The sequence below is a fragment of the Pongo pygmaeus genome, chromosome 9 (genome assembly GCF_028885625.2).
Source record: "Pongo pygmaeus isolate AG05252 chromosome 9, NHGRI_mPonPyg2-v2.0_pri, whole genome shotgun sequence".
Classification (NCBI taxonomy): domain Eukaryota; kingdom Metazoa; phylum Chordata; class Mammalia; order Primates; family Hominidae; genus Pongo; species Pongo pygmaeus.
In genome coordinates this window covers 101,592,328-101,604,959 of record NC_072382.2, presented here as the reverse complement: position 1 = coordinate 101,604,959, position 12,632 = coordinate 101,592,328, and the positions used below count along the sequence as shown (strand labels likewise).

The following is a 12,632-nucleotide window of genomic DNA, read 5'->3' as shown; positions in this document are numbered from 1 at the left end:
CCTGAGTACTAAGGCATCTTTTATTGTAAGCAGTTTATAGTTACTAAATCTTATAAATTCAGATATAAACCTTTCTTCCTTTAGGTAAATAATGCCATTTAATCATTTTATTTCTTTTGAAAACATAGATATTAATTCACAAATAAATTCAAATTATACATTCTTGATTTATGAATGCTAATTTTCCTTCATTATACAATTTCTTACACACTAAGGAAAACCCAGATACTTAAAGTTTATATTGTTTTATGTTCTTAATATGTAAAAGACACTGTCACAGAGGAAACAACAAAACAGCTTGTTCATTAGCAAACCCAGCATGTAGATGGAAACAAAGGGACAAAAACAAGACCCTAATTATACCCATGAATTCCTCTTCCATAGATAAAGTAAGAAGACCTTGCTTTCTTCTCAGCAACAGTGTCCTTTAGGGCTTTTGTTAAGAACAGATTTTCCCATATGTCTCTGAATCAGTATGTGAGCTTCATCACTGTTGCCTAATAAACACAACATGAATTCCCACTGTAAGTCAAATAATGGGTATTTCTAGTGCAATTTTCTATGCGTGTTAAATGAGTAAGTTGAAAATTTTGCCTTTCTGAAGCTCCTTTAGTGAGCAGGGGGCCATTATGTTAGATTTTGGACAAGTCTTTGCTTAGATTACAGTCCCATAAAAGAAAAATTATTCTATAATACTGCACCTCCATAGGATAATTTTATTTTTTTTGTATGCAGGATTTCTTAAGCACCAGTTTGAATTATAGTCCATTATCTCTGGTAATGTAAGGTAATTGTTACCTTACTCTGCCTGGACATAAAAACTAGTGCTTAAAATACATTGAAATTTCAATAATTGTGAATAATTTTAAACATATATGACATTCTATGAGGTTCAACAACAGTTTATGTATGCACTTACAGAAAGGAAACAAAATAAACTATACCTTTATCAAAAACCATGTATTCTTCATTTTAGCTAAGATTGTCTTTGTCCACAAAAAGTACAGGAAATTGAACATGTAATAATGAAGACTTAATATTTGTGCACTGCTGGAGTGCTTCTGGATGATTATATTTTAACAAAAGTTAATGGCCAAGTAATGGAAATAATGAGCTGGAGTGAAAATCCAATATGAGTTTGATGAGCAAAACATTCTGAATGAAAGTCTACTAGAGGAGAAAATCCCTGTGGAATATTTTACTTCCTAGTACTTCTGGAGTTTATTAGTTTTAGTATGAAAAGGGACATGATTGATACAGGAACCTGAGTGACTATGTGCCGGTGATCTTCAAAAGTGAAAGTGATGGGGGAAAACCTGGAGAGCCCTTAAAGAAAAACAGTGGGAAAAAAAAAGTCTTTAAAATACTTCATTTCTATTTCCATTAACTCCCCATGTCTATTTGTCTATTTGTACGTGGCCTATAAAATTGTAATGGAACAAGTAAATATTTGGTCTGCTGGGACAGGAACCTATTCCAAAGACATTGAGCTAGAAATAGGTAAGGGAGATGAGATTTTCAATGCCAGGAATAAATGACGACAGGTTTGGGGCTCTGATGAACAAAGAATGGTGATTTGGGGACATAGATTGATGAATAACAAATTTATGACACAAAAGATGTAAAAGACTCCTTTAGTCCTTGGAAACAAATCTTAGGTATTCTTTTCCCTTAATGACTGGAGAAAGAAAGGAGAATGGTAAGCATTTCCAGACTACTGATAACAGAAATGGATGCCAGTATTCTAAGATTCAAAGGTACAAATTATATTAATATGGTTAGGCTTTGTGTCCCCACCCAAATCTCATCTTGAATTATAATCCCCATAATCCCTATATGTCAAGGGAGGGATCAGGTAGAGGTAATTGAATCACGGGAGTGGTATTCCGCATGCTGTTCTCCTGATAGGGAGTGAGTTCTCACAGATCTGATGGTTTTATAAGGCACTCTTCCCCCTTTGCTTGGCACTTCTCCTTCCTGCCTCCTTGTGAAGAAGGTGCCTTGTGCCCGCTTTGCCTTACACCATGATTGTACGTTTCCTGAGGCCTCCCCAGCTATGCTGAACTGTGAGTCAATCAAACCTCTTTCCTTTATAAATTACCCAGTCTTGGGCAGTACTTTATAGGAGTATGAAAATGGCTTGATACAGATACCATCATCATCACTATCACCATTACCACCGCCACCACCATCATCATCATTGTCATCAGTATCATTATCATTATACGTAACATTCACTGAGTACTGAGTAGATGTCATACACTAGGCAATGTATTTGACACGTAAAATTTCATTTAATTCTCCCAACCCCATCAGCTTACTCTTTTAATTTAGTAAGATAATAAATTAGGTAACTTATCGAAACCTCATAATCTGCAGGATAAGCAGAGCAAGTAAGTCCTCTTTTTATACACTGGTTTATACTTTTACCAACAACGTTAAAGTGCTTTGCAAATTATAAATGCTACGAACTCATAAGCAGTCATCATCATTATTAGTAATAATGTGATTTACTATCTGAAGAGAGTTCATATTGATCATTCTGTGACATTCAGTAACAAACAAATGTAAACAAATCTTAGCTCTGATGTAATCCATTTTCTTGTATATTTTAGTTGTATCATTTAGGGCCAAATGAATGAAATGTTTGGTAATATATAAGCAGGCAACTAATTTGTTAATCATATTTTTTTCTAAAAGTCATATTATGTTCTAGTTATTATCAAATTTTCAACTTTAGAATAATGATTTCTAAATTTCCTTAGCAAAATATATACACAAAAAACATACTGTGTTTTGAAGACACTCACCCTCAAGAAAACAAGAAAAACTAAACCTGGCAGATTTACTCAAAACACGGTAGAAAAAAATGAGCCAAACAGTTATTTGGCACTCTGTTGATAAATGACGAACTATAACCTTCAGTTGTTCTATCACTTTCAATCATTTTATTTACAATTTAAATTTCAGTAATGCTAAATTAAATTTACCTTTGAGATTTTCTGACATATTTTCAGATGATTAGATTATATTTTCCTGCAATTAAAACTATATATTACATTTTTATGCCATTGCTCTGGACATAATTTTATGCTATGAAAGCAATTGATGTATTCTGTTTTTTTTTTAATATTTCTTTTTGATCTTATTTTATTATTATTTTTGAGACAGGGTTTTGCTCTGTCATCCAGGCTGGAGCTCAGTGGTATGATCATGGCTTAGCTAAACCATCCAGGCTCAACCCATCCTCCCACCTCAGCCTCTTGAGTAGCTGGGACTATAGGCATACACCACCATGCCTGACTATTCATTTAAGTTGTTTTTTCTTCTTTTTTTTGTAGAGACAGGAGTCTTGCTATGTTGCCCAAGCTGGTCCCAAACTCCTGGGCTCAAGTGATCCTCCCATCTTGGCCTCCCAAAGTGCTGGGATTATAGGCATGAGAACCATACCTGGCCTGAATGTCTCTTTTATAATATACTATTACGTTAATTCCTTTTCCCCAATATAATATTATTATTTATTTCTTATCTAGAAACTGCCATTTGCTGTTTCAATAGTTCTTTGGAATGAATCCAAAACAACAAAATTTTTAATGAAGGACAACGCTAATTCATTCAACATTTTTGTCCCAATTGTTGTAGGTTGGATAAGTGGGGCACATATTTGATGTAGATCATATGAATGATATTTATATTTATATTCCAATAAAATAAGCCATGATTTGAATCTGCACACCCAATGTAAATTATAAATTAAAAAATGACACAAACTTTTTGAAGTCTTAACAGTTTTCTAACACCTCTGTTTCCATTTAAATTTATATTTAGAGCTGTAATCAAATGGTTGATGTGCATTATAACAGAGAAGCAATCTAAAATTTCCTCAAGAAAATAAGTTGTCATTGTAACTGACTTCTTTTAAAGAATGTAAAATATAGACATTTGAAATTGTTAGGTTTCTAGTCATAATTTTAGAATGTACAATTTTTCAACTATGTGTCTTCTTGTATTATGGAATTCTGTCTATTGCTGTTGAAATCTTAGCTTCTTATTTAATATTAAGTGTTATTATTTTTTGTAGTGAACTACATTTTTCTTCTTAAAACCTAGGGCTGCCAGATATGGTAACAAGTCGTTCAATAATAAAAATGGTATTTTGTAAGTGTGCCTATCAATTTTAAGAATAAAAATGCACTATATGTCTGGGCTTTGTTATTAAGTAAAGCCAGTTTATTGACCTCAAACATGTAGATCAAGGTAGGCAGAATGCTAAGGAAATGTGGCTGAGTCTTTCTTTTACTTGAATAAATTAAAAAAAAATTACATTTTATCCTTCTTCCTAAACAACACTTTGACCAGAAGTATTGACATCTAGAAAAAATTGAATGATCTGAGTTTCGGGTCAATGTATCTTTCTTACTAACCCCAAGGGTTAGCAGTAAAGAAAGAAAGAGAAACAAGAAAACTGAAAAATTCACAAACTGTATTTTTCAACATCTGAAAAATAAAAAATTTAGTAAGCTTATGTTGTTGTAATAGAATACTCATAATCCTGTTACCTCTGTCAATACTTTTGCTTTGGTAAAAGAGGTTCCACCCTAATTTTTTAAACTCACCATGTGACATTTGTGAACAGTAGATGAAGAACATTCTTATTGTGAACTGAAATAAATAGGACAAAACTCACATGACACCCAGAAACATAAAACAAAGTCATGCATTTCAGATAGAATGTTTTGCATAGATAAGGCATATGTATTTTCATGACATTGTAAGCTTTTTAATACATTCAGAAAAAATAACCTAGCAGTGTAAATTATTTGTTCTTACTTTGCAACGAAACAATTTTCTTCTACTTTAATTACGTTTGTGCAGTTTTTAAAAAATCATAGTGTTGTGAGCAAAAATCCACTAATATTCAATCACTGATCAATTCAGTCATAGGCAACAATGATCTCACAATTTGTCATTTGCTACCCACCCCCCAACTTAAGAATGAGAAATTCTTTTTAAAACAATTCGTATGTTGTTGGGGCTCAGAACATGATACCCCAGAATATGGCACAGAGTACTTTGACCTGAAGAAGACTGAGAGGACCTTGGAAGCAGGATATTTTTGAACTTCTCCCATCTGTCTGTTTCACACTCATCTTTCTCTACTGAAGAGAATGATAGAAACCAGAATTCTCTCCCCCAAGGCAGATCAGAGAAACTATAACTTCCCTTCGTCAAAGCAAGCCATAGAACCTGGAAAGATTGACCTTCTTCCTTCTCCCTTGAATTATGTCATGTGACAGGTGACTTGTCCTACACCTGGAGGAAAGGAATACCACACAAAAAGGCCAAGAAGAATCTGAACACATAGGCCTTGCCGGATTTCTCCTCTCAGTCTATAACCATTAGATCACATCCTTTTTGTCCAATCATATTTCTACACGGCTCTCTATTCTTCATTGAACCTAAGCATAAAAAGAGTTTTCTCTAAGTCTTTGAGTCTTCATTTCTGAAGGCCCCTGTGTCACATAAAACTTCGATTAAATAAATGTGTTATGTTTTTCTCTTGTTAGCCTGTCTTTTGTTTTGAGTGACAGCCTTGACCCTTATGATAGGTCTTTTGGTGTAAGAGTGCCAGTGATGGCCCATCCCAATCCCAGGTGATCACCCTTTCCAAGAAGCATAGATCTTTGGGTCTAAACTGAAGCCAGTAATTCCAAAAATTATTTAATCTGAAATAGACTATTTAAATCAGTGTTCCTCAGATTTGATGGAAAACAAAAATACTCTTTTAAAATTTTTCAAAATGTTTCACTGTTACTTAAGAAATTATTCAAGTGAACCGCTAATGCAGACTTAAATTATTTTAATTATACTTTATGTAGATTGGGACAAACATAAAACAAGTCATAAACTCCTTATATTTCTAGATCAATTAAACAAAATCTAATACAGTACAATATTATTTTGACATAATAGAGGATACTATTTTGTCAAAGCTGAATCACCGTTTGTAATACCAATATATCAATAATAGTAGGACATGGAACATTTAAATTTGGCACAAATAGATTGCCATGTGATGATTTGATTCCCTCATGATTTTTTCTCCATTTGTACTCCTGTGATATCCTTTGGCTTTAATTGCCAAAGACAAATGTTTACATATTAAATATTCCTCTGCTCATTTCTCATTTGCCTATGGCACTAAAAATAATCCTATACTATTTTGCCTAAATGTGACCTGGATAAAAAGACAAGCATTGGCATAAATATCACATGAAAGAATTCTGTCATGATTATCTAGAAGATTCACACGTTTTTATCATTTGTATTAAAATCAAATTAAAACATAATGCTTAAAAATTATCACAGATGATTTGTAGACCTCCTAAATGCAGAAGCAAGAAGAAAAACAAACAAAATAATTAGTTTAATTAACGTGTACTTTCTTCAAAACCTAGTGAAATTTCCAACTTGTGCTAAAACCCCATGGAGGCAAAGAAGACTGACCATTTTGAAGTCAAACTTTGGGTTCTTTTAAAATCGCTATATAGGCAAAACCATGTTTCAATCAGTTCATAAAATACGTTTCATGGTACTGCAAGACTCTTTCTTGCATAGTTTGTGTGTGTCACCTGTAACCTCAAAAAAGTCTAATGTTGAACTTGAATTATAAAATAGATTCTAACCTTTTGTTTTCTCTAACTGCTCTGTCTCCTTTCTTCCAAGAGATGGTTGGTTTTGGAGAGCCTTGGGGTTTGCACTCTATGACAACTTCTCGGTCTTTGGTAACAATTATTGTTTTCTTCAGTTGATTCAGTGCAAAAGTGGGAGCTGAAGCTATTAAAAAAGCAAATGTTAGTTTCTACCAGAAGCAATGACAATAATCTCTAATGGGTGATTCACGAAGATTTTGTAACTTTTTCTTCTGGGAGGCATTTCTCATAAAATCATAGTATATCTACACATGAAAAAGGCAGTAGCTCAAAATTTTACTTATTATTAATTAATATGTACCTTAGTACATTAGCAGGTGATGATTTCATACAATGTGGGATCTACAGGTAAAGGCTATTTCAAAAAGTGACATGTTTTAATTGTGATTACCAACTTCAATTATGTAAGACTCGTGAATGACCTTGGCAAAAGAGCAAGAGGCTAACTGAGAGAGTGCATTTGAGCCTCCTTTGGTAAGATGGAGGTGATGTGCGAAAAAGACAATCCTGTGTCTTCCATTTCCCATCTATGAATCTTAACTTATTCTGTATATTACTTTAATATAAAACATTAAATGTTTTATATAATACATTGTTTAAAAATTAATTTTTAAAAATTGAATTATTTGAATTTCAATTAGCAATTTTACTTGTAATTTTTCACTTAAGTTTGATCATTCACTCATAAATATTAATATTGAGTATACTATGATTTAGATCAAAACACTTTTGAATCTAAAAGAGAACCTGAAAGATGTCTACAAGTCTACAGTATCTGTGACATTTATTTTTACCAATCTGATATTATATGTATTTCATATTATATATATAAAATATATCATATAGCAACATAATGCATGTCACAACATTGAAAAAGATATGTATAGAATTGAGATAGGTTAAGAGATTTTTTAAAACCAAAGAAATTAGCCAGGCATGGTGGCTTATATCTGTAATCCTAGCACTTTGGGAGGCTGAGGTGGGCAGATCACTTGAGGTTAGGAGTTCAAGACCAGCCTGGCCAACACGGTGAAACCCCATCTCTACTGAAAATACAAAAATCAGCTGGGTGTGGCTGTGGGCACCTGTACTCTCAGCTACTTGGGACGCTGAGGCAAGAGAATCTCTTGAACCCTGGAGGTGGAGGTTGCAGTGAGCAGAGATGGCATCACTGCACTCCAGCCTGAGCGACAGTGAGATTTTGTCTCAAAGAAAAAAAGTTAAAAAGCTAAAGAAATTTATGAGGAGATAGTTGCAGGTAACTTTTTTTTTTTTTTGCCTCCTGGGAATAGAATTTACAAAAAGTAATTTTGAAAATATTTCTTGTGAATGATAAGGGTTTGAGAAATGTTTCAGGGCTACTAACTAGGTGAAGGGTGAATCAGCCTTTTAATTCAGTGCTATTATACTGTGAGTTGACAAGAAAGTTCATTAACATTTGATTGGTTAGAATGAAGGAGACTGAAAGGAAGAATCCTAGATCTATTTTGGATGGATTTGTTGTAATGTGGAGAAATTTCAACTGCAAATATTCATAATTCAACAAATTGCTTTAGGATGTATTACATTTAGCTGATACGTAAATGGAAGGCTCCAAGATTCCTGAGATCTTTGGTGTTTCTCTTAAGTTACGCTTTGAGAATTTAAATGGGGAATAGAAAACACACTTGAACTTCTGCCCGCTTTGGAAAGACAATGAGTGAGTATCTTTCTTTACATTACAAACATCCCAGAACCAGTTTAGGAAAAAATCAAAGTAAGAAAAGTAAAATTCATTCCAATGGCTCATATAGGCTTATTCTGGGTAGTCTGTTTCACTAGATTGATTCTTTCCTGCAGTATTTAAATAGTGAAGAAATGCAGTGTCTGGGTTACATTCTTATCAAGGGTGTAACCCTATGAGATTGTAGTGCCTGGCGTCAGGAAGCCTTTCCCTGTTACGTAAGGATAGTATTAGTTGATGCCCCATGAGGAGAGAGTGATTTAGCCTGGAGTCTTGTCTTGCAGGAGCCACACAGCTACTGATAGGAACTGCCTGGGAAATTATTAAGCATTGCTATGGGAGCATGGACAGGCTGCTGGAATTCTATATTCTGATCTCCTACCCTCAAGGCATTCTTCCTTGGAAGTTAACATATATTTCTTTACATGATTTTTTTAAGTGCTATAGCAAAGACGTGTTGTGTAGACCTTTTAAGATTAAAACTAAAGTTAGAAAAACTATACGAACAAAAAGTTATGGGACAAACTATACACAACATAAACCTGTCTACTAAAGTTAAAAAAAATCAGCAAGACATAGTATTTCTTTTCAACCATAAAATAGATTTTTACAACCACATCATAAACCTTCAGTATAGTAAAAATTAGAGCATGAAAAGAAGCAAGGTTTTTTTTTTTTCCATTTATTTACTTAGAAACTGCATACCTAGAATCTTCAGCTCAGCACTAGCGTAAATGGCTCCATACTTATTTTCAGCCAAACACTGATACATTCCAGCATCTGATTGATTCACATTGTGGATCATCAATACTCCATTAACCATCTCAACCCTACTCTGTAATGGAATTAAAAAAATTAGATCTAGAAAGTAAACAAATAACATGAATTTTATGGGTATTCTCTCCTAGACTAAGAAAAAACAAGTTTGCAATTAATGCAGTTAAACATTATTTGGCAACTTAGCAATGTAAATGTACTGTTCATTATTTTATTATAACATGCCTCTTGTAAATTATAGTTATTTATTGGTTGAAAAAGAAATTACAATTTTTTTGTAGTTATTCTGACAAGTTTTACTTTCAGTTTGGTTTTTAAAGTGAGGTGCCTTTTTTTTGGTACACTAGTTGAGCTTGTGAAATATAATCAGCAGGTGATGCTTTTATTTGCATTCCATTTACAAAGGGAAAGAAGGATTCATATAATAGAAAGGATTGAGGTTGTAGACACATGAGATCAAGGTTAAAAATAGCCCAGGTCATAAGAACAATCCCTTTACTATATTGATCCAATCAGGAGTTTGCCATTTTCACTCACTTCCTAAAAATCTGACACAAATAGAAAACTGCCTTGTGACTAGATTCTAGATAAAATTATTGGTCAGACAACATACTTCAGTATCAGAAGATAGTATAAAAAAATTGAGCATGTGAAAATTAAGGTAACCTTAAGTCAAGAGCATATTTCAAAAACAAATTTTAAATTTAAAACGTTGTTAAACAACCAGATGTCTTGTCTACTTAATGCCAAGAAAATCATTAAAAAAAAAATCTTAGTTGGCAGTGCTTTGTGTAACAACGAAGATACCGAGTAATTTTAGGTGATATCTAAAGGTTAACTACAAATGGAAATAAGTCTATGATAAATCATTGATAGTTTCATAAAAATTTATAGGATTGAAAACAGTTTAAAGAAACACTGTATTACCAAAAAATGTAATGAGGTAATTAAAATTTAAAAATGCTTATATATTTGTTATGTTTCTCACTCAAAATATATTAAAATATATGACTACTATATCCCAGACATTGAGCTAAATTCTCAGTTAATCCCCGTAACATTCATCCTTAACACAAACATGTCCTATTATATGAATCAGAAATAGGAAAAGGTTTTCAATAAGACTAAAGAAGCCTAGTTTGTCCTGTGTGAAATCTCGCTAAAATTGCAACAGAACAGGTTAATAACTCCCAACAGTACCTGAGGTGAGAGGGGTACTCCATTCTTCAGCCAACGATACGTGGGTCTGGGTTTTCCAGTAGCTTTACATTCCCAACGGAGAGGGCTCCCACTGTCTAACTGAGTATCATTCAGTTTTTCTACCCAGTGTGGGTAGGCTGTAAGTATGTAAGCAGTAAACAAGGATGATTTCATTTCTCAAACGCTTTACCAAGTTTAAAATTTACATGAAAAAATTCAACGTATTTTTTTAAAAGCAATTCATTCAACCATAGGTATTTTGAAGAAGAACGGCATTGCGTTACACACAAAATTCTATTTCCTGTACCCCCAAAAAATAGGAGTGAAGATATTTTGATGATATAAAATGCTATTGTAACTATGCAAAATCTTCTTCTTTTTTTTTGGACTTTAAGTGGTTTAGTTATCCCCAAGGCACCTGAACCAGTTTAATAGGAAGTCAGGTACTAAAGTCAATTGCTCTTTCAATGTAGTGGGGCAGCATTAGCGCACGTAGAAATATACAGTGTATCTACTCAGATTGTTTCTATCTCTCTCTCTCTATATATAAAACACCTGAATGACTTTGGAAAAATGATTTGTGAATCCAGATATTAGTGTAAAATTTTTCTTAATTTACATTCTTGCAATATAATTTTTTTATTTTTGCAAAATTGTTACAGAGGAAAATTTATTTTATTAAGAATGAGATACTGTTGTAATTATATGAAATCTTAAGATACAAGTTAAAGTTCATTTCCACTATTGGCCAATTTTTAAGGAAAAATGTTGAATAAAGCTGACTCTTTCTTTACAAATATTCTGTTTAAAACAGTCAAAGAAATAGGTATAAAAATATTGCACTGAACTTATTATTTCTAACAACATTTTTGGCAAAAACTAAAAAATATTTGTATGTGCTACTGAGGGCTTCGATCATTCATTCATTTATATGTTCTTTCATATATGCTACACAGTCCTTGTTCGATCTTAGAGGCTATTAAGAATACAGAAACAGAGAGGCTCTACACTTAAAGAGTTTTTGCTGCGGTAGAGGTGGTCTAATGTCATTGCTAAGGAAAAGGAGAGCATATGAAAAAAGATGTGTTAAACAACTGCACATTGGACCTGGGACGGTGGCTCATGCTTGTAATATCAGGAATTTGAGAGGCCAAGGCAGAGGGGTTACTTTAGCCTGGGAGTTCCCAGCTCGGGCAACATGGTGAGACCTTGTCTCTACTAAAAATAAAAAACAACAACAACATTATCCAGTTGTGGTGGCACATGCCTATCGGTCCAGCTACTTGGAAGGTTGAGGCAGGAGGACTGTTTGATCATGGGAGGTTGAAGCTGCACTGAGTCATGATCGTGCTACTGCATTCCCGTTTGGATGACAGAGTGAGAACCTGTCTCAAAAAGGAAAAATAAAAAATAAAGAAAACTACACATGCATGTCAGAATAGTAGGTATAAAGGAGAAGCAGATGACCCAAACCAAAGCCAGTTTAGCAGGGAGGAGAAAGAGCAAGAAAGAACTCACATTTATTAAATGCTAGTGCATTACCATGTCCTAGACACCGAGCCAAATTCTCAATTAATCCACGTAACAGTCATCCTTCAAACAAACATGTCCTATTTTATGAATCAGATTTTGACTCAAAGAGGTTAAAGAAATTTACCCAAGGTCACAAAGTTAGTTACTTGTTTCTAAGAGGGAATTTTGCTTTTATTAGCTTACTGGTATTCTGGCCAATATAGTCTAGACTTTAGAAGCCCCACTTTGGCACAGCATAGTCAGGATTTGTAGACCTTGGAATACATTCTGTGATTCAGCTTCTAAGCCTGCAAGCTATCATTCAAAAATCTTACCATAGTGAGTTTCAAATATTCATCATGATTTTTGTACCTGCCTTCGGAAATCATCTCTTTGTAGTTATGTGTCATATATGCTAAAATGCTGATAGGAGTGGTGAGATACACAAACAATATTAAACTCTACTTTTACATCTGGCTTTTCTGTAAACTGTACTAATCTGCCAGAATACTTTACACTATGCATGATTCTTGTAAGCCAAATAAACTGGTGTGTTATCTCCCAAGCACACATTGTATTTTATTTAAACAGTTCACTCTACACAGAGTGTTCTACTTCTATTCTCTGTCTCTTCTAATTCTACTCATGATTCAGTATTTATTCTAAATTAAGTAAGATTATTAATCACAGCCTCAAAGAAGAGTCAT

At 33.5% G+C, this 12,632-nt stretch overlaps 1 protein-coding gene across 1 annotated transcript in view; it reads right to left on the bottom strand.

Moving 5' to 3' along the window:
- Positions 1–12,632, bottom strand: part of CNTN5 (contactin 5) — an 807,282-nt gene that overhangs the window by 285,680 nt on the left and 508,970 nt on the right. The window contains exons 9-11 of the mRNA XM_063671374.1: positions 10,414–10,550; positions 9,142–9,271; positions 6,687–6,837 (exon numbers count right to left, since the gene is read on the bottom strand). Coding sequence (XP_063527444.1) covers positions 6,687–6,837; positions 9,142–9,271; positions 10,414–10,550 — 418 coding nt within the window. The remainder of the gene's footprint in view (positions 1–6,686; positions 6,838–9,141; positions 9,272–10,413; positions 10,551–12,632) is intronic.